Source organism: Dermochelys coriacea, chromosome 9 (assembly GCF_009764565.3).
Source record: "Dermochelys coriacea isolate rDerCor1 chromosome 9, rDerCor1.pri.v4, whole genome shotgun sequence".
Classification (NCBI taxonomy): Eukaryota; Metazoa; Chordata; order Testudines; family Dermochelyidae; genus Dermochelys; species Dermochelys coriacea.
The window spans coordinates 94,062,024-94,087,393 of NC_050076.1; the positions used below are offsets into that span (position 1 = coordinate 94,062,024).

The 25,370-nt window shown below is 43.8% G+C and overlaps 1 protein-coding gene across 1 annotated transcript; it reads left to right on the top strand.

Moving 5' to 3' along the window:
- The first annotated feature begins 9,848 nt into the window (after positions 1 to 9,848).
- Positions 9,849 to 23,140, top strand: IDS (iduronate 2-sulfatase). The gene is given in 13 exon segments (XM_038416344.2): positions 9,849 to 10,065; positions 11,865 to 12,001; positions 13,260 to 13,437; positions 14,904 to 14,992; positions 16,868 to 17,068; positions 18,643 to 18,813; positions 19,480 to 19,561; positions 19,564 to 19,605; positions 21,125 to 21,298; positions 22,531 to 22,596; positions 22,599 to 22,737; positions 22,739 to 22,815; positions 22,818 to 23,140. Coding segments are annotated over 13 exon segments (1,689 nt in total). The 5' UTR covers positions 9,849 to 9,935; the 3' UTR covers positions 23,021 to 23,140.
- The last annotated feature ends 2,230 nt before the right edge of the window (positions 23,141 to 25,370 follow it).

The following is a 25,370-nucleotide window of genomic DNA, read 5'->3' on the forward strand; positions in this document are numbered from 1 at the left end:
TGGGGAGGGGGGGTCATTGAGAACACAGGAGAGACAGGCTCCCTGCTTTCAGTTCTAGTGCCTGGATCTGGAACTGGCAGGACTCGAACCAGCCCAGAGCTGGAATTGCAGGAAAGTCCTGCTTATTCAGCTCTGGACTGGAGCATGTCCATAGAATCTTTGGGGAATTGAGCTCTAGCAAGTCTCTACTGAGCATGTGCGAACTATGACTTTTCAAAGGTTTAAAATTTGGCCTAATTTGGGTGATTTTTTCCTCAGTGATGGCTAAAGGCACATTCTTGACACAAAGCCACCCTGCTGCTGAATTTCTAGTCTCTGCTCCAAAGCATGGGGTTGTTAAGGCTTTTAAAAATAAATACATAAAACATTGCCAGAATATTTATGCTATATTTATTATATGATTTAAGAATCTCCTCATTTCCCTCTGAGCATTTTTAGATTTGGTCAAAAGTTCCAAATGATGAATAAACTGAGCAATAGAATAAATTCGTCAACGTGCAGTTATTTTTTCACAAATCTATTGGATCATAAAACCCTAGTCCCAAATCCTGGAAGGAGGATGGCTGCAGGGAAACATGTTGCTTTGATCTTCTCACCCAATCCAAAACTGTAAGGTGCTGCCTAGCTTCTTCTGAAATGCTGAGCAGAAACTCTCCTGTTGACTTGAGTGGTGATTGATGGGCTCAAGGTCTTTCAGAAAGAGCTTGGTACCTCACAGGATCAACTCTATGGGAGTTGCATGAGCTCTGCTCAAGGCACTGGGCATTTTTTAATGGGGCTGATAGTTATTACAGTAAGAGACAGAGAATGAAGATTAGCCAGCAAAGAATTCCTTTGCTGAGTTTTATCTCCATTTATAGTAAAAAGCTAGAAGTATGTTCTCTGTATCTTAAAGTCATACTCGTGAGATGGTGACCGTATCTGAATGTGTCCTGGATTGTATTGGCTATAGCACTTAGGCCACTTACATATTTAATTCAGTAAGTGATTTTTGGTTAAAATATTATTGGTGTGTAACCAATAGCTGATTTCACAATTAATACTCCAAACTGCGACAGCTGTGTAAGGAAATGTCAGACACTTAGAGAATTTCTCATAGAATCATAGAATCATAGAATATCAGGGTTGGAAGGGACCCCAGAAGGTCATCTAGTCCAACCCCCTGCTCAAAGCAGGACCAAGTCCCAGTTAAATCATCCCAGCTAGGGCTTTGTTCATCTGTTCACAGATCTTCCACTTAAGAGGCCCCTTCCCTACGATGTACTGTGAACAGAAGGAGGCAGCGTAAATTCAAAAAACCACAAGGGTTTTACCTGATGGGATAAAAAGACAGTTCACCATTTTCATTCCTGTTACAACAGCTTCATTAGGCTTATTGCTGCTTCCTCTTTTCGGACATGATTAGAAGTTTCAGTAAGTAAAAGCATAGCAGAACCATACTAATATGCACTAGGCCAAACCCTGATGTCCTTGCGCATTTCTCATTCTATACCACTCAGTTAAAACTTGCACCTTCCTATCCTTTCCTAAGCCTGCCCCCAGTAGCAATTATTTTGCATTTCACACTTTACATACCCATGGGAGGGACAACTGGATTTTTCCCGAAGGATGGTCTTCTAGTGCTTCCACCGAACAAAACAGCACCTTAACCTGGAAAAAATGAGTCTTGTGTATTTCAGTGCCCTTGTCATAAATTGCTAACTGAGAGGTTTTAATGTTTGAAATGGAGACTTGTTCGGCAGAGAAGAAGGTGACCTCTCTGTTAGCAGTTCTTGAATGCTAATGAGCTTATTTACTGTTCCTCTGAGGTAGTTTTAATGAAAATGAAAGAGCGGCCGGGTGGATTTCACTACTACCAAGAAATGGAGGTCAGGTTTTTGCAGTGATAGTACTCTGAGCATCCTGTCCAAAACACCCGCTGAAGTGGCAGTGGGAGTTAATGAATGAGTGGCTATTAAAGCAGCCCATTTTAGAGATCTGGGTTAAAGGGATCAGTAGAACCATGAGACATCTTGTTTACACAGTGTTGTCTATGCTCGGAAGGGGTCTGTTTAATGTACCTTAAGGTTTACATTAAATTGACAGTCTCGGGGCTTTGGTTCATAATTCTGTAAAACTGTTTCCTAAGGGCTAGAGTGTACTGTGGCTTACACCCCCCCCGGGAGGGAATGAGAAGTGAGACTTGTGTGTGGACTCCACAGACTGAGCACAGGCTTACTCCCTCCACTGAACTGGTGCATGAAATGGAAGGACAGGAATAGGAGCAACCTTAGCTCCCTCACCTGAGCACAACTAAGCTGCTGTGGGAAGTATCTAATTTGCCACTGGTGCAGGCAAGGAGGAAGCAGGCAGTTGTGACTGGGGTGTGGCTCTGAGTCATAAAGGTTTCTGTGGTGGTGCCCTTACATTCCTACACCGCCCTTGTTCAAGGTCTGCTTGAAGTCACAATCTAGCTCTTAATAATACTTTAGAAACAAACCAGGTAATAAACGTGGTTGGAAAAGATCATTCCACAAGGTAATTTGTGGGAACCTAGAACAATCTGAGGAGGTTTATAAATGAAGAACCCATATAAAATTCATTTTAGCCATGGAGTAGGGACTATACACAAGATGAAGCCTTATACGTGTCTTTGAATTAGGACTATATTATCTAGTGCCTACATTTATTTTCTAGCGCTTCCCAGGGAATTTTTGTCTTATGGAAGAGCAATCGTAGAAGTTTATCATTTAATTATAAAAACGTCAATCTATGCAGATCTATCTGATGCAGTGCCTTTGGATGATCCAGAGTCAGAAGGTTTAGAAAAGTCTTTGCCTTCTTGTTATACAGTTCCAAAAGCACAGCTCGTGAATCTTTTAAAAATAAAAATCTGATGTAGATGTTTATACAATATTACAGATGGAAGACCCTTCTAGTATGGATGCAGGCTTTGAAATAAAGGTGGGGATTGGACAGTAACACCTTTTTTACAGTTATTTTTTAAGATACACTTATAATAATTCTGAGTTCTGTGTCACTTAGTTTTGACTGAAAATTTATTTTAACCCATCCCCAAAACTGCTATATCTATGGTGGATCACACTCCTCATACCTAATGTAAAATATATTAGAACAGATCACACCATCTACCTGTCAAGTCTGGCATCTGGCCTCTGGCATTGGTCAATATCTGTATTAGAATAAGGTGACTCCAGCCCCACACTCCACATGCTCAGAGGGCCTCACCCTGCAACTATTGAAGTTGTTGGGAAAGCTCCTATTGACCTTGATGCTATAGGATCAGGCCCCTAATGTACAGGGCTCTGGGCTAATTATATAATGTTGTAAGACAGGAATTCCCCTTGACACCAGCAGGTGATTGGTTTATGACCTGAAGCATGAAGTTGGATTTCTCATATCATTTTCCTGACTTGTCTTTCCCCCCCCCCCCCCCGCAACAATGTTGTTAATGGTCATAAAATGATCTAGTGCTACTGGAAATCTAGTCACAGCAGTGGCTCAGCAGTGAATTCCACAGGTTGACAATCTGCTGCACAAGGAAATCTCTGCTTTTGTTGGCTCCACATTTACTGTCCTTTCTGTTTGAACAGAGCTTTTTTGGGGGGTGGGGGGTGCTGCGTTAGGTGCCACCCATGTAAATGTGGGTGGTATTCTTTTTGAAATAGAGAAACAATGTCAATGTCTTCAATACACAGGAGCTGCTTGAATCCTTAATAAGTATTTGAACTTGACCTCAAACTTGCAGAGAAGGATGCATAATTGTAAATGCAGAGGCGACTTGTGAGGACGTCTCACCCATTTATCACACTGCAACAAGCTTGCTTCCATGGTGTGTAAATTTTCTGTACAGAAATCAAAGGGGAAAAGCCAGGTCATGCTGCTCTTCATTTAATCAGCTTAGGGATAAATGATTTCTGCTAATCATCTGCCAGCACCTTCTGGCAGTAGGGGTTTAGACAAGTTTTCTTGTTTTGATTCTTCATTTGGTAGGAAATTTGTGATGATCAATACCCTCAGATATGATAGATGTTCCCAGGGGATTGATACAACATGCTTCTTTGAGAGCTACTAAATGAACTGATGCATAGTGCCAGCCAATTGCTTGTGCAAACATGCCCTCTTGTGTCTGCTGCAAAAGCAAATTCTTTAGACTTGCTAATGAATCTAATGTAGTGTGTGGAATGATTGCTTCCAGCCAAACATAACTTCTATTGAAGTCAATGGAGGCCACATTCAAGGACAGAATATGTGCAGACAGAGCCAAATCTTCATTCCAGGGCAAGATTGAGGCATGTTGGCAAAGCATTGTGGGGAAGCTTGTGCTATTGTTACCCATGTGGCACCTAGTTATTAGATAGTGGAAACTTCAGATTCCAGTGATGTGAACCCAACAATCCTTCTCAAGTGTCTTAGATGCATATAATTCAATTAAAATGCATTTCACAGGGCTTTTTTTTTTTTTACAGAGCTCTGAACAGATTTATACATAGAATGAAATGAAAGAGCAATTATGGATGGCATTCTCTCATGTTTTGTTGTCCACATTTACTATCAAGGAATGGAATGATCTGTGGGTACCTCTCTAATGGCTGATTTCAGTGTCTGCAATCAATAGGGCACCATCATCCCAATTTTATTCTAGTATCAGAACTTTTGCATGCTGTTGCTGTTGAGAAAATGATTCAATATCCATATAACTTGTTTCTTTAGTGGATTTAGCTGCAGTTGATTAGCTAAATATTTTTGATATAATCATATTAGGAAAACTGAAAAATTTGTATCAAGTACCACTTAACACATTTGCATTTGTAAGAGTCAAGCTTTATTGTAATTAAACATGTGGAATAGCAGAATTATTCTTTTTTCCATCAGAACTCTCTAGATGAAAATGAGAGAAATGTCATCTAAGAATGTACTGTTCACGCACATTTTCCATATTTCTAAAATGCTAGAAAGTGATCTAAACTAGCTCTGTTATTACCAACTATAGGCTGCACTTGTGTAAAATATATTGGAACTCATCAAATGCATCAAATTATGTTCACAAACTAGTAGTATTTGGGGTACACTGTTTAAAACAGTTTCCCCAGAACACTTGATTTTTGATTCAGCCAATTCCAAGGTAATCTCCCCCACCCACACCGAAACACACAAAAAAGGAAGAGTAAGATACTATAAATGCCAAATTTAGCCATATTTAGTCCACTCAAAAGAAAAAAAATATATACATTGGTACAGATGTTGGATATTTTTTTAAATCACACATCCCAGTGAAGGACAGAATAACAGTGAATTCTGTTAGCAAGGGTTTCTAGTAACTGGGAAGGCTTGTTTGAAAATCTGTGTGTTCATGTTATTCACTGTCATGGGGTGGTTTCCAACTTTATTGATGTATTTTGCTGCTACACAGGGCAGCTAGTAGAGCTGGTTAAGAAATGGCTTCCCATCTTGGCAAAAAAATTAGTTTTCATCACAATTTTTCTGACTTTTTTTAATTGTCTGCAGTCAAAAAATGAAATATTTCAGTCAAGTGAATTGTTTTTCTTCTTAACTGAATGTTTCAGTTTCTGGAACTTGGTTTTGTGTTTGTCTTTTTTTAAAAAGCCCCCAGATTGTTGAAAACAGATATTTCCCATAGAAATTTTCATTTAAATAAAATTGCCATTTTTCCATCCTAAAACTTCTAGATAGAAAACTTTTGACAGTTCTAGCAACTTCTTAAGGAACCAGTTATGGTTCAAGAATCGTGAAACAGTGTCCTTATGCTGGCTCTGAAGTTGTCTTACTTTGAGCATAGATAGGCATGCACTTTATGAAAGAAACAAACCCCCACAAGGAATGTTGTTATTGATCCCTGAGTGGCTTTGAAGGCTATTATTCCACATACAAATCTATGTTTCCGTTAAGTAAAGGAAATATTTCATATCACACAATTCCACAAGAGGCAGAGCTGGGATGATGTGCCTGCCTCTTATCAGTTTATAGCTGAAATCACTGAGTTTTTCACAGCAAGCTATTGATTTTGCTATCCAAATGCCACATGTCCTTAATACAAAAATCCTATGATAAATGCAGGACTTTTGTGTCTTGGATTGGAGGCTGAATTCAAAATCACAATGTTAACACTTTTGTATTTGTGTATCATAAAATTAAGATGATATTTTAATGCTGCCACAATAAAACCATAGAAGCTGGAGATTTTTCACTTGTTAGATTATCCCATCCATCCTTCTGCAAAAGCAGGATTGTTCAGTAGTTTACATTTGTACAGTCTAGTTGTAACGAGAATCAAGGTTAGTGATATGAATAATAAATAACATGCTCTTATATGTTGTACAAGAACACATATACCTATATATATATCCCCTGCACAATTCAAAGTAGGCATCATGCCATATTTCAGAGTCTCTTATTGGGCTACTTCCTCCTATAATCTCTAAAATCTCATGTGGTGACAACATGCAGTTTTATTGTTCTAACAAAAATTTGTACAAACTTTCTGAGACATTCTTAGAAACTGATCAGAATTCCCATGACCTTTGCTGGCCATTTGCAGCAGTCTTCTAGATTTCAGCATGTTTGTGTGGTGGCTTTGCTAGAGCAAATATAACCCTATTAGTTAAATAATCATTTCATCTCTATCAATGTTTTAAATGTAGGGTCTAAATTCTCTGATCAAAATGACAAATTTTATAGCTTGGCTGTTTATAAAATGAAGTCAGCTGCCTAAAAACAAGACAAAGAAAACTCATATTGGGAAAAAACGTGTAGGTATGGTTAAATGGTTGAGCTAACCCAAACATGGATTAGTCCCTGCCTCTCAGAGCAGTCACAGATGGCAATTATGCATTTAAGAGAGATTACTGATGATAGAAACTTACATATTGCCTGCTACATATAAACATGAATCCCAGCCAATAACTTCCAGCAAGTGTCAGATTGATATATCTCAAAATGACCCAGAAATGTGAATTTCTATTTAAAATATATAATGTAAATGTTAACTGGCTGTAGCACCGTGATCTCTTTTTCTAAAAGTAGGATTAAAATGAAATATGCCTCCAAGGCAGCTTCTCTAAATATTAATTCTAATGCACTTGATTTCTTCCTTCCCCAAGGTTGTCATTTGCACGAGGAGGAAATAATTGTCATAATAACATTAAATATTCCCTCTCCCAGAGAAGTGTTGCTATAAGTGCCCTGAGAATCATGAGGGGATTAAGGATAAATGGGGTCCAGATCTACTAATATACTCCCCACTTTCCCGGTCACCCACTGCTGCCTCCTCAGTGATGCTACCTAGACAAATCTTTAATCCTCCCGGACTCTTCTTCCCCAGTACTTGACTTAGCCCCATATTTCTACACAGATGCCTCCCTCCATTGACCCTGCTTCCCCAGGACAGAGTCTCTTGCTTCCTGAATCTTATTAGCTTTCTGTTAGAGGCCTGAAGATCCCCTGTTTTTGTCTCCTGCTTTACACATCCTATCCTTGAATCCCAGGATTTCAGCCCGTTATCCTTCCAACCAAAGAACATTGAACAGAGCCCCCTTTGAGGCAGTTAATGCTGTTCCTTGGGTGGCTGGAGGAATAACTGTTGAGGCGCATATGCTACATCTCCAGCTTCTACAACCCAGAAAGCAAGAGATGATGACCAGGAGGTAAAATGAGGTCTCCCTTTGGGCTCCTTACGTTTTTGGAAGCCCACTATGCACACCTGCAAGCAGCAAGTCATACATTAATATATTGAGTGGAGCCCTTCTTGTGATAGGTCCAGGAAAGAGAACGCAAAGCATCCTTGCCATTAATAGGATTATGTTCCTAGCATAAGAAGCCCCCTCCAAAGACATGTGTAATGGGAACACATTGTAGACCCGAGTTACTCTTGGGGCTGAGGAGAAAACCATCCCTAAGGGAGCTGAAGGTAGTGGTGCACCACCACTGTCCTCCTCCTTCTCCAGGGGGAGTGATGCTCCGATTGCAGGACTGCAACCTCTCTTCTGGGCAGACTTCCCACTGTCAGCCTGAAGTCTGGTGGTAGACATGAAGCCGTTCTGCTTTTCTGCCAAAAGATTGGCTTAAGCCAGAACCCCCCATTCAAACATCACTGAAACTTTGAGTGTTCGGATAAAATGAGACCTAGATGCAAACCCACCTTTGGTTTGTAAAACATCATGTGACCTACACACCTCCTGGATGTGGTGCTCTGTCCCATTTAGTGACACCAAGATCACTTAGAGAGAGATTAACGAGTCTGCTTAACAGGCATATGGCTTTTAGCTGAGGCAGTAGATGCTCATGCATTTAGCTCCAGAGGTCCCAGGTTTGATCCCGACAACCAGGGTCCACTGGCAAGGAGGTTTTGCTAAATAAAACAATCTCCTGGCTGGTCTTGGGTGTGTCGATTTGAGAGACAGAGAGACAGACCTGGACTGGAACTATTTATCCAAGTCTCTCAAAGATAAACTAGCACCCAGCTCCAAGCTATCCCGGCTTTGCTGCTGCTTTACCAAAGGCATAATTCTATTTAAGCTGATTTGCTAGAAATTATTTGTATTTATTGGTGGTGGATTGTATTCTGAGTACCTCAAACTATTTTATTGTGTCTGGAATTCTAAGCAGATAACCCTCCCCGGTAAAAATATTTCAACCAGGATTGTAAAGCAAAAGTAAGTACTAAGTGCATGTGATCATCTCTCTCCTCATGACTCTCTGTTAGTGACTACAGCAAATTGCTGCTCTTTTACTTCAGGGGGTAAAGGTCTGGTGGAGCTGCAGGTCTTGGTTTCAGGCCCTGGTGATGGACCACGGTGGTATCTGTATGTGCCTGGCTGCAGTTTTACACGGGAACACACTATCAAGCAGGCCAGTGGAGATAAGAATACTAGACCAGCCTTAGCTTGCAGGGCCCAAGCAATAACTCACTTTGGTCCCAGGGCAGGAGGATATGGAAACATGGTCTTGAGTGGTTTCAGAGTAGCAGCCCTGTTCGTCTGTATTCGCAAAAAGAAAAGGAGGATGTGTGGCACCTTAGAGACTAACAAATTTTTGGTCTTGAGTGCCTTTCATGGGAGGGGGAGAGAATAGGGCTTTGTCAGGGCCGGATTTACATTCTAGGCACAGCATCTTCAGGGTCCCTGCCCCAGCTGACCTTCGTGTTTTCCATAAAAAAAAGAAACTTTTCACATCCGATGAAGTGAGCTGTAGCTCACGAAAGCTTATGCTCTAAGAAATGTGTTAGTCTCTAAGGTGCCGCAAGTCCTCCTTTTCTTTTTGCGAATACAGACTAACACGGCAGCTACTCTGAAACTCACTTTTAGGTGCCCCTAGAATGCCACCGCCCCTCGGCACATGCCTACTCCGCCTAATTGGAAATGCGACCCTGGGGCTTGTACGCTTCCCTCTCCTGTTCCCTTGCCAGAGGGGCGGGAAAGACGCTGCCAAGGCTCGCCCAGGGCCGCCAACCGCCTGTAGTGGCAGCTGGCAGCTGCTTGGAAGGCCAGCCTGGAGACAAGGGTCCATGATCCAGGTTAGTAGCAGACTGGCCAGAGGGTGGGCCGAGCCCTTTACACACATGGAGAACCAAGGTCCCCGTCCTCCGCAGAAAGGCTCACGGGGGGGGGGGGGGGCTTGGGCCCCAGTGGTGCTGAGCACTAGCGTCGCCCGGACCCCTAACTTCCCCCGCGCTGGAGGGGGGCTGGATCTAGCCCCTCCCCAGGGGGGCTAGTCCCCAGCGAGGGGGGGGCCGCCGTCTCCGGGCTGCACCTGACTCGCCCCCCCCCCCCCCGCGGGAGGGCGGAGCCCGGCCACGCCCGGCGGGTTCTCCGCCCGCCCGGCTCTCCCTGCCCCGGGGAAGGGCAGAGGGGAGGCCCGGCTCAGCGCGTCCTTTCGCCGCCGCCGCCGCTGCGTGGCTGGGCTGGGCGGGCCGGGAAATGCGGGCGGCTCCCTCCTGCCGCGGCCCGGCCTCTTGGCCCTGGCTGCTCGGGGTTTGCTGCGCCGGGATCCTGCTGGCCTCGGGGACCGCTGGAGCCGGGCCGAAGGGGCCGGTCCCTCCGCCCACAGGTGCCGCCGGGAGCCGGGGGAGGCGGCGGCCTGGGGGCTGCGGGAATCCCAGGGGACGCCCCGGGCGCGAGCGGGGCCCCTGGCCCGGTCTTTATTTGCCCCACAGCAGGTGGGACACTGAGGCCCGGGGGGACTGGCCCTGGCTGCGGGGGGGGGGTGAACTGGGATTGCAACAGCCCGTGTTAATCCCAGTGTGGACGGGGCAGCTGCAGCGTTAACCCTCGCTGGCGGGTCAAGCGAACCTCCGGGCTCCCCGCAGGGTTTGTCTTCCCACTGCGCAGCTTAGACCCGCTTCGTCTGCGCCGGGGCAGGGTTAAATACCCCCGCTTCCCGGGGCGGGCGTTAAATCGCAGGGTTAAATACCCCCGCTTCCCGGGGCGGGCGTTAAATCGCAGGGTTAAATACCCCCGCTTCCCGGGGCGGGCGTTAAATCCACCCGGGGCGGGCGTTAAATCGCAGGGTTAAATACCCCCGCTTCCCGGGGCGGGCGTTAAATACACCTGGGGCGGGCGTTAAATCGCAGGGTTAAATACACCCGCTTCCCGGGGCGGGCGTTAAATACACCTGGGGCGGGCATTAAATCGCAGGGTTAAATACACCCGCTTCCCGGGGCGGGCGTTAAATACACCTGGGGCGGGCGTTAAATCGCAGGGTTAAATACACCCGCTTCCCGGGGCGGGCGTTAAATACACCTGGGGCGGGCGTTAAATCGCAGGGTTAAATACCCCCGCTTCCCGGGGCGGGCGTTAAATACACCTGGGGCAGGCATTAAATCGCAGGGTTAAATACACCCGCTTCCCGGGACGGGCGTTAAATCGCAGAGTTAAATACACCAGCTTCCCAGGGCGGGCATTAAATCGCAGGGTTAAATACACCTGCTTTCTGGGGCGGGCATTAAATACACCTGGGGCAGGCGTTAAATTGCAGGGTTAAATACACCCGCTTCCTGGGGCGGGCGCGGCCTTGGGGACTTGCCTAGGGCTTCTGGCAGAGCTGGACAGTGAGCCCCCAGTCTGGAGTCCCAGGCTAGTGCCCTAACCTCTGGACTGGGTGACTATTTGAGGCCTGCCTGAGAGGGTCTGTCTGTGCTGAGCTTCCCAGTTCGGGTGGGCAGGGCTCCCTACTAGTAGCTGCCTGGATGTTGTAGCACCGGTGGAGACTCAGGCTAACCACCTGAGCTCGGACCTGGGTGTAGGCTGGGTCCAAACTCGGGGGGCTATCCCAGTGCCAACACGTCCACAGCGCTACCATTAGCACAAATCCAGGCTGGGAGGCTGGCTCCCAGCTGCAGTGTAGATGTACCAGTCAGGCTTGCCACTGTCATCATTGGCTGATCTACTTTCTTTAAGCAGCGATACTACTCTGAGCAGGGTTGGATAGCGTGGTGACGTCTTAATTTTGCTTGTGTAAAAGCGATTGTAGGGTGTGAAACCCAGAGGCAAGCAAAATGTCTACTGGAAAATCTTTGCACTTGCTTAAATTGTAACCCTTTCCCTTTTATTTTGTAGGTTATTTCAAGAAGCCTTTTATAAAGGTGCCCTCAGTTGCCTTAAATATTATTAATTATGTTTATTGTGGTAGTTCCTGGGGGCCAGTTGAGAATGGGACTTTTGGATTCCTAAACAAGTTTTTGATGTTAATCCTTTTAAATGTTGTTTCTTATAAGGATGTCCGAGGCTCCTCTTGATGTTTTTAGTAGGGCTAGAGAAGTATAGAGAAGTTCCAATAGGTTTGCAGTTCTCAGATTAGCTTGTACTCATTGTTGCTAAAGTAAATGTCGTGTAACTCCCTCTTTGTAGATGGCATGAATGTTCTCTTCATAGTAGCGGATGATCTGCGTCCCGCTTTGGGCTGTTATGGAGACAGCCTTGTAAAATCTCCAAACATTGACCAGCTTGCATCTCGAAGCGTTGTGTTCCAGAATGCCTATGCTCAAGTAAGTAACGCAACTTAATTTAAAAATAGCAATTGTATTTCTGTAAAATTCTTAATGGTTTGGGCACAAAAAGTGCTGGGGAGACCATTGAAACAGCCAGTTGCTGTATTTTAAAATATTTCGGGTAGTAAAGAGACAACTGGGCTAAACCGTATTGTGTGTTTATCTTTGCTGGAATGAGGATATTAGCAGTAAGGTGTGGTACTCTATTGTGTAACATCAGCTTGTGAGTTTCACTATTTACAAAAAGAAAAGGAGTACTTTGTGGCACCTTGGAGACTAACAAATTTATTTGAGCATAAGCACGAAAGCTTATGCTTATATAAATTTGTTGGTCTTTAAGGTGCCACAAGTACTCCTTTTCTTTTTGCGAATACAGACTAACACGGCTGCTACTCTGAAACTATTTACAAAACACTATTTAAAAAAAAAGCCATTTTGCACAATACCAATTCTGTGCTTTCCACCCCAAATGTCTTGTAAAAGCTTATTCTACATTTACCCTCCCCTCCTTTTGTGAGCATGATATGTTTATTCCAAATCCCTCATATTGTCCAGATCATTCTTTGTAGGGGCAACTTCTAATCATCATTCTTAAGCTCAGGACTCTAAATCTTACTACTTTTCTTTTGCTGGGATGGCTGACTAGCACGTCTGCATTCTCAGCCCTGCCTCCACCAGGAAGCCAGAAACGAGGGCCCTGAATCTGATTGGGGAGTTTGGGGATCTCAGTGGAGTTACTCTTGCCAATATGAAACAGAACATTCAGGCCTTTGGACTCTAACTTGGCTCTCCCACTTGACTGTTCTTTGCATTAGTGCTAAGACTGCCCAGATCGCCTGTACTTGTCACTTAATGTCAGCACAGTCCATCTACCATTTTCATTCCAGCTCTGTTACTAGTTTTAAAAAGCATGGTCTTTGTTTGATGTCACACAGTTTGTGTTATTAGCTGCAAAAATCAAAGCTCTAGGCTCTTCTCAGGAGTCTGTTAGATTGAGATCCCAAGTGCAAGAAAATACATGTGTAGCTTGACATCAGTTTGTGATGTGGGCGGTGAGCAAGAAGTGTCTGACTGATACCCAAAGTAATGATCCCAGACATCTCTGCTGGGAGCTATGTTAAACATTGTTAGCTAGATTCCATCAGCCCCTAAACATTTTGCTTAATGACACCAAAATCACTTGATTGCACTTCAGATACAAACGGAATATACTCTACTTTCCATTAAGCATTAATTCTCCTGTCTCTTGCTTTAGCAAGCTGTGTGTGCTCCAAGCAGAGTGTCATTTCTAACTGGACGCAGGCCTGATACCACACGGCTTTATGATTTCCACTCCTACTGGAGAGTACATGCAGGAAACTATTCCACAATCCCCCAGTACTTCAAGGAGAATGGCTACACGACCATGTCCGTAGGAAAAGTGTTTCACCCTGGTATGGCTTGTAACAACACTTAGAATGTTCATTTAGCATGTTACCATAAATGAATTGTGTAATTAGGGACAGGTTTTTTCTTTTATATTAAATGACCTAAAATATTGTCGTATATCTGATGTAGAATAAAGTCCTTCTAGGTTGTCCTTGTGTTTGTATAAACCATTACATTTTATAGAGTTACGTTTAAAAGTGGGGCACTAACTGCACAGCATCATTCAACCATGGGAATCGATCTGCTGTAAATTTTCACATACCACTTAGGATGTTAATGTCGAGTATTTAGAATTTAGACACTGCTAAAGATGTACCTAGATCTTCTGTGTTCAGAAGACCAAGTGGCTGCTTTACAGATGACAGTCAGGGGAACTTTGTGTAGAAAAGCCACGGAGGTAGCCATCAATCTAGTGGAGTGAGTTCTGATGTCTGCTGGAGGCGTAACTTTCCATATCTGGTAACAGAATTGGATACAGTCAGAAATCCATTTTGCAAGTCTCTGGGTCGAAATAGGTGTCCCTCTGGATCGCTCCGTGACGGAGACAAAGAGTCTAGAAGAATTCCTAAAGGGCTTGGTTCTATCCAAATAGAAGGACAAAGTCCTGCGTATGTCTAGGGTATGCATCGTGGATTCAAGAGTTCTCATGTGGTTTAGGAAAGAAGGTCGGCAGGTGTATCCGTTCACTGATGTGGATTGACGAATGGACCTTTGGAAGAAATTTGGGGTGTAATCGGTGGATCTGCCTGAGAGCTGCTATTTATCCTGCCTGTCTGGCAGAAGTGATTGCCACTAAGAATGCTGTTTTCATAGTGCAGGGTCATTCTCTCAGTCTTTGTCCCAGTTAAGCTGCATAGAAAATGAGGTTGCTATTTAAACAACAGTAAAGAGTTAAAAATACTACACTTACGAATAAGAATGGCCATACTAGGTCAGACCAAAGGTTCGTCTAGCCCAGTATCCTGTCTTCCAACAGTGGCCAATGCCAGGTGCCCCAGAGGGAATGAACAGAACAGGTAACCAAGTGATCCATTTCTGTTGCCCATTCCCAGCTTCTGGCAAAGCAGGATTTTTCTGCGATAGTTCTCTGTTGAAACTTGTTACCATTAAATTGTTTGTTGGATGTGTAGAATTTTAAAGATTATTAGTTTTACTAACAATTTATATACACATACAAATACTGGCGTTAATCCTAATTATTTTGTACTCGGAGCTAAACTTGCTCAAGATGCTTGAGGTTTCCCTTTCCTCATAGCCAGCTGTGTTTTAGGTACTGTTAGCTGGAGCAAATATTTCATCCTTTAGTTCTTGAATGCTTTCTTAGTCCCCTGAATTAGCTCATAAAATTAGTGGAACAGTTTCTATGTTAACAAAACAAGTTAACCATGTGTAACTTGTAGCTGAACTCTTTCTAGTTGAGTGAGCTATAAGACCATTTCTAATATTTGCTTTGCTTATTTCTCCTTTCCAGGGATTTCATCCAATCATAGTGATGACTATCCGTATAGTTGGTCCCTTCCACCTTTTCATCCCTCTGCTGAAAAATATGAAAACAGTAAGGTAAGCAGGCAGTTTGATTGCAGGTGGACCCAAATAAAGATGGGTGGAGAGTGTTTCAGGATATAAATATATTACTACTGTCAGGTACAAGCTCTTGCTAATCTGAGTCAAACGTGTTAATTGGGAAGATACATTTCTATGATTCTGTAACCTAGTAGGTTAGAAATGTGGAGGAAAATCACTAGTCAAATACACCTCTCTTCATCTCCCTACCAAAAGGACATGTCACTTTGTACTGAAGAATGGTTATGCTCATTAAGAGCCCGATCCTGCAAATGCTTATGCTTGTGAGTAGTTCCCTTGAATTTGGTGGGATTACTGACACGTGTAAACGCTTGCGAGACTGGGGGCCTTAATTTGTATTGAGAGCACTAAATCCTTTATCTCTAAACTATAGCTATCATCTCTTGCAAATTACCTCAGCCTCTTTTCTAGGTGGTAAAGTACTGTCAGCTGGCTTGGCTGAATTTGAACCAACCCTACGCAATAAGACACCCAAAGCCACTTGAGTACAGAACTGCTTAATGCATCTTTTAGTTTAGTAGATGGAGACCATTTAAAACCTGCTTAAGAAGCCAGCAAGCCACCAGTTGCACAACAATGTGGATTCTGTTTACACTGTCAGTGGGTTTCAGATGGCATTTGTTAACTTCGGCATAAACTGTGGCCCAGGGTGTAAGGATAACCTCTGTGCTTGATCCTGGGCCTTTGCGCATCCCAAATTAATTTGTGCTAAATTACAAAACTTGACCCTGCAAAGAGGGGATTAAGAAAGCCATGTTTTGACAAGCCATCTAAAAACAGTTTCCTGTCTTCAACTTTCCAACAGGTGTGGTCCAAAGGAATCAGTGTAAGTACTGCGCTATATCTACACTACAAGCTTTAGCTACGCTGCTATAGCATTGTAGTGTAGATGCTTCCTGGGTCAATGCTTCCTTTGACGTAGTTAATCCACCTCTCGGTGAGAGGTGGCTAGAATTGTTCCATCGACCTAGCTACGTCTACGCTGGGGGTTAGATAGAGCTATCTGCGGAGTTCAAGGCATAACATTTTTTACATTAATTAGGTCAATTAATTTTTAAGATCACATCTTAGTCAAGCACTTAGTCAACAGTTACCGTGCAATCATGGTATTTGATAGACTGGAGTAGTAGAGACTTCCTAGGTGAGACAAAATTCAGCCTTAGTGTAATTTGGTTGTGAGATTAACTGTTGAAAAATACTGACTTCCGTGGCAACTAGTGTTTGCATCAGCCACTCATGTCTCTCAGCGTACAACATACGGTCCAAAGGCCTGCTGAGGCCACCTTCTCTTCTCAATCCCTTACAACAGTCAGTGTTTCTCTAGTGACTAAATATCAGCCACGGTTGGCACATAGCCAGAAACTAGTAGGTCAGATAATTGTTTCTAAGATAGCTTTCCATGAGTCCTCAGAGTCAGAGGGAGCAAAAGGGCAGATTGATCACGGAACCAATTTCTAACCACTCACCAATGAGCCACGGTTTCCTGGGTTCTAGAGCTTGGTATCCTGCATGTGACTATCACACCCTCAAGCCAACAGTAGAGCTAGGATTCTGCTGCTTATTGGACGCAAACAAAAGTTGCCTGTTTATTTGGTGTATAGTTGAGCTCAGGAAAATGGAACTGTTTTTTCCTCTGTGGTTTTGATCACCTTACCTAGAACATGGCAAAGCTTTTCTAGCACTAACACTAGCCACTAATTTCCTGATCAGACTTTAATTCACCATCCTGTGTGGTGGGCAGTGATCCCTCTGAGTAGAGTCAGACATGAATTGCTCTTGAAGCCTATAGGATGTGTGTGTTCTTGGTTTGATTAAATTTAAAGTAGATATTTCTTCTTTGTTTTCCCAAAGACTTGTAAAGGAAAAGATGGAGAGCTTCATGCCAACTTGGTTTGCCCAGTCGATGTGGCAGAAGTGCCCTTGGGTACCTTGCCAGATATACAGAGCACTGAAGAGGCCAGACACTTATTGAACATCATGAAAATAAAGAATCGTAAATTCTTCCTGGCTGTTGGTTATCACAAACCACACATCCCCCTGAGGTATCCTCAGGTAAGGAAGGCTGGAGTAAAACCATCTCACTGGGTTTTATGGTGAATGAAATCTCGACCAAAGTTATTCAATGATCATCATTAATCTTTTAAAAGTTACTTTCATAAGTATCTTATACTGTTACTGTAAAGCAAGATGAAAAATATCCTTGCATTGAAAGGCTGAGACACATTCGTAGCAGCTGTCACAGAAAAGTAACTCCGAGTCAAAGTATGTATCCTTTTTAAATGTTTTAATCTCAGCAGTATGTTCACAGAGCATTAAGTGCCGGACTAAAAGCCCATCTTTACTCAGTGAGTTAGTACCTGCTGAACATTATTGTGACTACTTGTGCAGAGAGGTATACTCTGTCTGAGGGTGGCAGAATGAGGCCCTAAATGATTTGCATCCTGATCTTCCTCCCCATTTAGTCAATGGCAAAAGTTCCACTGAGTTCCAAGGGAGCAGGATTGGGTCCTGTGTTTTTGAGAAGACTTCATGTTTTGACACATGCTGTAGGTCTCTACCATATCTGAGATGAGTAGTATAGTAGTCTGTGCCATGAGCCAAAGAACATGTAGGTGCCATACACAAGAACTTGGTACAACGTTACCTTCTGCAAGTCTCCTGAATAGATGCTCTGTGCTAAAAGCACAAATTAGGTTGGTACTTGCCAAAATACCTTAACCAGCTACCACTGAGTACCCTTTTACATTGGGAAACTCTTATTTTCTTAAAGGTGAACTGAATGTGGTGGTGGTGGAGGGGAGGGGCACAAAAGGGGAAGTAGTTGCCGCTTTATGATGTGTAAAGAAGGCTTTGAAGAGGAAGGGGGAACTTCATGCTCCTTTTTTTTTTTTTTTTTTTGAAAACCTTTGAAATATCAGATCTTGTTTTGCTGGAGGTCTCATGGATTCTGAGCTTCTTCCTCCCTTAATTGATAGGCAAAGGGTTGAATCTTTAACAAAGGTGTCCTTTTTACTAACTTTTTCTCAGGCATTCTGAGTTAGGGAATATTAGCAAAACCAGCGTTTTAAACAGTGTGAGTAAAAATCACTACCTCCCCCTTTAACTAATTGGGTTTCATGTGCATGGTAAATCTGCCATGATCCAACAATTCTATGGGCATCTGTAGCCTTCCAAGAAAAGCAGGAGAGACAAGACCTGAATGTCTAAAGTAAGCAAGTTAATCCAACAAACAGCCACTCCTTGGAGGGATAAACCTTTCATGCTTTTAAAAGTAAACCCTAAAGAAGCTAGAAGAGGTATAAATCCTTGGTTTTTCTTTGCTCTGTTTTTCAGTTGATTATCAGTGCTCTAAATGAATGCTGTGTTACTGGGACACCATATAGGCAAAATAAAGGTGGACGCTTGGTTATGGAAACCATAGGAAAAGTAGGATTGACATATAACATTTCAGTAATCCTGAGAACATTACATGACAGCAGTACAGTCTGTACCGTAAACACCTGTGTTGCTGTTTGAAGTTTCAAGGTGTCTTTCACAGAAAATGGATAAGAAATCCTACTTTATAATTGCAAACCTTAGTCTTGCTGTACCGAAATCTTAATATGTATTTGTGTTGTATCGTGAAGGAATTTCTCAAGCTGTACCCGCTGGAGAACATCACCCTAGCCCCAGACCCTCGGGTACCTGAAGAACTGCCTGCTGTCGCATATAACCCCTGGACGGATATCCGACAAAGGGAGGACGTCCAGGCTTTAAACATCAGCTTCCCTTATGGACCAATTCCAAAAGACTTCCAGGTAAGCAGCCTAAGTGTTGCTTTGAAACCAGACTTCCCTAGATCACAGTTAAGTGCAAGGTAGCACAAGACTGCTGTGTTAACGTTTCAAGGCGCCGCCAGCACTTGACACCATGGGAAGCTCGCATGCCCTACCTCACAGCTACCAGGCCAGCTTTTGTTGTAACTGAGTTGTGAGTTGGGTCAGACTAGCAGGGGGTAGGCTGAGGGTGAGTGTGCATGACCATGTGTAATATTCCTGCTCCCACCTTGTTTCTGGGTTGTGAGTGCTGCAGGGGAGGTGTGTTCAGACCCTAACAAGAATGTTGGCACCATCCCAGAGCAATCCATCTGCCTTTACTAGCCCTTCCTCTTTAAGGACCTCGGTTAGCCTTCCTTCTGGGAAGACGCTGACTCCCGTGGGGCATTGCCGGAGCAAAAGTGTGCTAGCTGGGGCTCCTAAGGGACAGCATTGACTGGCTTAGAGCTTCTTGCTTGAAAGAACTTGTAGGAAATATTTGGAATTTCCTAGTTGTTCCCTCTGTTAAATTTAACTTGGGGCATGAATTATGTGCAGACGGTTGAAAACAAAGCTTTACAGTGAAAATGCTGCAAGCCCTTTTATTAGAGTAGAGCTAGCAAGTATCTGGACAATTGAAGTGACTCTCCCTTTTGGAAAAACTTGCAGCGGCAGATTCGTCAGAGCTATTTTGCAGCAGTTTCTTACCTGGATACGCAGGTTGGCCTGCTACTGAATGCCTTGGATGATGTGGGCTCTCGAATAACACAATTGTGATATTTACTGCTGACCATGGTAAGCATTCAAATATTTCCATGGCTATATGCAAAGAACTCTCTTCTGAACTGTGTAAGTTAATCCTGCCACATAAATCCCTTTCATGCTTGCCCTGTGCAGTTATGCCTTATGTACCTGGCTTGTTGGCTCTAGTTAATATACATCGAACACATGCTTCCATGGTTGCAGAACTTATTTGTCCCTGCAGTCAGTTCTCTCCCTAATCATGTGGAGGGTTTGCTGTTGAGTGTGAACCCTTTCACAGTTCAGTAGCCTGAACTTGCAGCATTCTCAGCTCTTTCTGCCCCAGGGAGTGACTCCTGCTGGAAGAGTGCTGCTCTGGAGTAGCTCTCCCATCACAATTTGTAAAAGCCCCATCTGATGAACTGGGCAGCAGAATTTCTCATTAACTGATCTAATGCAATTTCTTTCACCTGTGCTTGCAGTTGCGAAATGTCTAAAGCAACAACTCAGGAATACAGCTGCAATCCATGTTGCAGGGATCTGGCACTCTCTAACGGATAGCGCTATGAATGCCATTTTAATTCAGGATGGGGCGGGGAATATCTCAAATATTTAGAGAGATTGAGAGCTACTTAACTTTGTTCGAAACTTGCCACTACACCGCTCTAGGCAAGATGACCTATTCTAAGGCCCTTCCTTAGGAGAATACTTTAGCTGGCTTAACTAGTTAATGAGTTACAGAATAGAAGCATTAATAGTGTTTTGTATTAAAATCACTGGATTAGATACGCTTCCTTATATGCAGATGTGACTTGGGGTCATTCTTGTGTAGATTCAGTTCTTCTTTTTCCCTTGCCCTGTGTCACTAAATTGAGCTATAGTTCCAGGACCTCAGTTTGCTGAGCGATCACAAAATAGTATATCTCAAAATGCTGAACATTGATGTTAGTTCTTTTTTAGAGCCAGCTTCCCTCCCCCCATTCCTTCCACCACCAGGAAAGAGTGGCACATGAGCCATCCGCTCCCTCTTAGAGGATTGGGGCATTGTTGGGCAAGATTCCAAAGAGTTTTGATCTCACGTTGGTTCCTTAGGGATGATTTGACAACCTGGCTCCAAGGGATGCTCAGTGACAAAGTAACATAGAGCTGGCAGCTATGTAAATCTTATGTGAATGCTTCAAGGAACTGATCTGGAGATGCATATGTGCAAAATGACATACCCCAATTCCTCCTTCATGTTGCATTTTTAAGGCTTAAATGCTGGCTCTAATTGGGAAACGGGAGGGAGGAAAGGAAGGAGTAGCTGCTAGTTGGTGAAAGAGCATCATGTTGCAAGATTTTGTTGGTTCTTTAAACAACTTCCACTTTAGAGAATTCTTTCAGTACGGTTAAACACAGATTGATATTTACTAGCTAAAATAAACTTAATAACTGAATAGTGCTTCAAGAACCATAGGGCTGGGGTCACTGCTGTTGGGAGTAGGTGAATCTGGCGACTTGGGTGTTCATAATGGAAGTGATCACTAAGTTAGTAATCTAGTATTTTCTTTAAATGATGTTTTGTATCCTCTAGGATGGTCTCTGGGTGAGCACGGAGAATGGGCGAAATACAGCAATTTTGATGTCGCTACCCGAGTGCCACTGATGTTCTATGTACCAGGGAAGACATCTTCCTTTGCTCGTCCAGGAGAGAGAATCTTCCCCTACCTTGACCCCTTCACCCATATATCGGACTCTGTAGCTGCAGGTACATTTTCATAAGCATTATCATAAATTGCAAAAGCATGTGCAATTGCAATCCCATATTTTAACCCAACGATTATGCTTGCCATCGGCATACAGGTCAGTGGAATTGAAGCTTCTTAGGAGCAGCTTCCTGTTGCTACCAGGGGGCTAAGCCTAAGTGCTGGTGCCCTGGGGTTAAAGGGTTTGCCCAGGTTTCCAAGCTGTAGTACTGTTCGGTATCGGACACACAGAGGTTGATGTCTATTTTATCTCTCAGCTCAGTGAGTAGGAAAGTCTGTGCAATCATCTGTCCTCAGTGTGCCCTAAGTTCAGCATGTCCATGCTTTGACGCCTCCATACAGGAGGATGTATTGACAATATATGTCTGCAGCAGAAACCAATTTGTACTTCTGTTTCCGAGTGTAGGACTGAGAGAGCAATGGGAGTTGCTGGTCAAAATGTGTTTGCCCGGCAGATTTAAATAAAACTTGCACAAATCTCTTCCATCTAGTGTTTGGTTCTGGCTAGTGCTGTCAGTCTCAATCGTTGTGGCAGTGGTGCTCATGCAGAGCAAGACTTAAAATCATCTGTGATACAAGCGCTTGCTTCAGTTAGATCTTTGTTGGTGGAAACAGCTACAGGGCTGCATTAACTAAATGGAAGCTTTATTTTATGTTGGTTAGAAGCCTAAAGGATACTTTTGATAGTGGCTTCCACTGTCATTGCAGCAGCAGTTGAACACTTGCCTTGCAGTTATGCTGATGTACACAGTGAGGGCACCAAAAAGCAATGTTTTGGCAGAACTTGCCACAATTAAGCAATTAACATGATGATTTCTTTATCTTTTTTGGAGAGCCCCTCCTCAAAGGAGCAGATAGTACTTCTCAAGGCACTGATTAGAACATCTGAGGAACAGAAGAGGGAAAAACTAGTATTCTCCTGCTGGTATTAAGTTTGGTATAAATACCTACAGGGACAGGTTTCAGAGTAGCAGCCGTGTTAGTCTGTATTCGCAAAAAGAAAAGGAGTACTTGTGGCACCTTAGAGACTAACAAATTTATTAGAGCATAAGCTTTCATGAGCTACCCTCTGAACTACAAGCCACACCTTCTTAAATAGCTCCAGGGTTGTTGCCCTATGAACTAAATGCAAAGTGCAACTGATAAAGAGCTCCTCTAGTACACGTCTAAAAAGATCAGCCTGTATCTCTTGAGCCATGCTATTCTCTAACTTGTATTTTGATGCTTTTTCTAGGAAAAGCCAAAAAAATGGTTGAACTTGTATCTCTCTTCTCAACGCTCGCGGAACTTGCAGGCCTGTGGGTCCTCCAGTGTGCCCTGAGCCTTCATTTCATGTTGCGCTCTGCACCCAGGGGCCTAGTATTGTCCAGCATTTTAACTCCCCTGAAGAAGAGGATGACTATGACAAAGACTATGACATTGAAGATGACCATGAGGAGCTATAGCTTTCAGCCAGTATCACGACCTGCAGACATTCCTGAATGGGACTCTGATAAACCAGAGTTGAAAGACATAAAAATAATGGGTATTCCATGCGTACCATTGACTATCGCTATACTTTATGGGTTGGGTTTAATCCCAGTAACTTTAGTGCTAATTTGCAGGATGTCCATGCAGGAGAGCTGTACATGGTAGGAAGTGATCCCAATGAGGATCATAACATATATAACAGTAGTCTGCATGGGAATCTTGTCAAAAAGTTTCTTAGGTTCTTGAGGTGTTAGGTCTGGGGATGCTCCCTGTGCGTGCACTCTTGCTGCTGAAGTAATATGACGCTTTCCTTTTGTATAAACTTTGTTGTACACAAAGCACCTGGCTGAATTAAAATCCTGTTTATACAAAAATAGTAGCTGTTGGTTTCGTCTTGTACAATGTGCTGGGGGCTTTCACCTGACAGATTTTAGATGAATTGAAGCAACAAATAGCTTCCGTGTGCGTGCTTCTTAAAGGGCTGTACAAAGGTGGACAAGTATATACTCAGGTATTACATGGTCCCTAACGCTGCAGTATTGGATAGCTTCCCCAGTGAAAAGGAAAAGCGTACTCCGTCTGCCAGATGGGGTAGCTTGAAAGGTAGCAGAGTGTATACTTGCTTGTGTATATGCAAGTCTGCAGAGAGCATATCATGTAAAATCTAAGTCAAAAATGGGTTTGCAAGTAAGCTTGCTATTTTACTTATGGGACACTGAAGTGTAGATTGTGACGGGGTGTGCCAGGTCTTTGGAGGCGCCCTGCTGGAGTCCTTGTGGTCCTACCACCACCCTGGCCCAGAAAAGGAACAGTGAAGGTGGAGTGAAGCAGCCAGTCAGAGTGCAGCAGGCCCAATTAAAAGGAGCTGCAGGGTTTGAGCAGGACTGGGACTAGAAGGGCTAGGACAGAAGTATTCTCCAGGCAAGGAGGCCTGTTAGAGACCCTATGCAAACGGGGAACCCATTGACTGTAACCATAAGGTAACAGGTGAAGAGGATGGACTGGGAAGCAGTCCAGGGAATGTAGCAGCCACAGCTATTAAAGAAAGCAGCAGGTGGCTGCTACTTGTAGGGTCCCTGGGTTGGGACCCGGAGTAGTGGGCAGGCTCGGGTTCCCCCACCAGCCGCTTGTGAAGTGGCCAAAAGCCCTGAGAAGGGGACAAGTTTTGTTCTGGAGCTCAGAAAAGGGGCTAGAGTTTTAAACAGGCCCAGAGACTGGGCGGAAGACCCCAGAGAAGACCATCATTTGTTGGACTGTGTTACCCCGGCAGGGTTCCTTCATATGTTTACACTATGCATAGCTTATCTGGAGAGCTGAGCCACTAAAGACCCCTGGTGAGGGCAACTGCCTATGGGGGGCACCATGAACAGAGAAAGCGAGAGGGCAGATTTGTGCAACACCCCTGACAGGAGGTGCTAGTGAGAGGTGAGTGTGCACCATCATAACAGAGGTTTAAGTGGCTTACCCAAGGACATAGCAGTAGTTGGGATTTATAGGGTCTGATCCCACCAACTAAAAAGGCTTTTTAAAAAATAAACCTCTTCAATTTGCCTCTGTTAGCTATCTGAATTTCAAAATGTCTCCTTTTGAAAAAAGTTCATGAGACGTTTTAATGTAGTCTAGCTTGTTCCTTTTGTATCTTTATAATATTTGTTTCCTGGCAATATGAGTGTGTTTGTACACTGCTTTATATGAAGAGCTGAATGGCTTTCTTCCCGCCCCCAATTCTTTAAAGACCATAGTAACTCCTGGGTAACATTTTCAAAAGCTCCCCAATCCAATTTTCAAAAGTGATGTAGGTGCCAAATCCTATTGACTTTCTTTTCAACTTAGGCTCCTAAGATATTTAGGGGCTTATGAAAATGTTATCCCTTGAAGAGTTCATTTTACTCTCTGTGCACTTACCTGGGTAAAAGTGTTTCAGCGTGACTTGCATAGTTTGGACACTGTATTTCATCCTTCTGGTCAAGGGTCAGTTGTGGCAACTGCAGCTTCCTAGCACTGACCTGGCTTTACTGCGCTTCTATAATTGCATCTTAGGGCAGCCTGAGCTTGTAGCAGTGCCAGCATAACTGGTGAGGCTTTGATTTAGGGATGTTGCCCTAGAATCATTCCATTGGGCAGGAGGAGGGCCATGACCCTCTGATGGATACTCTTTCAAAGGGCAACAGTGAGATCTCAGAACATCCCTAGAGGGGTGGGGGACATTTGTTTGGAGGCTCAGTATCTCTACACTGTTCCCTCTTCCGCTGTACCAGTGCATCTCCATAGGTACTCCCTTCTGGCAGCTGTTCCAAAATGTCCCTAGGGAGTAGAATTAGACAAACGCACCCATGTGCTAACTGCGTTCTTACCTCCCACAAGGAAGTCCTCACAGAGGAGGATAGGGCAGAGCGCAGGCCCAACCCCTTTCCCTCAGCTCGCCTTCCCATGTCCCCTCATCTGTAAAGCCTAAAATCAGGCAGGGGCTTGCCCACAATGAAGGACAGGAGATGATGTCACCTAGGCTCAACCACACTCCTCTTCATAGAAACTTCACCGTTTTCCCACGCCAGGGGATTTTCAAGAGGTTATGATCTGGCCTCACTGTCTCTTCCTCTTGAT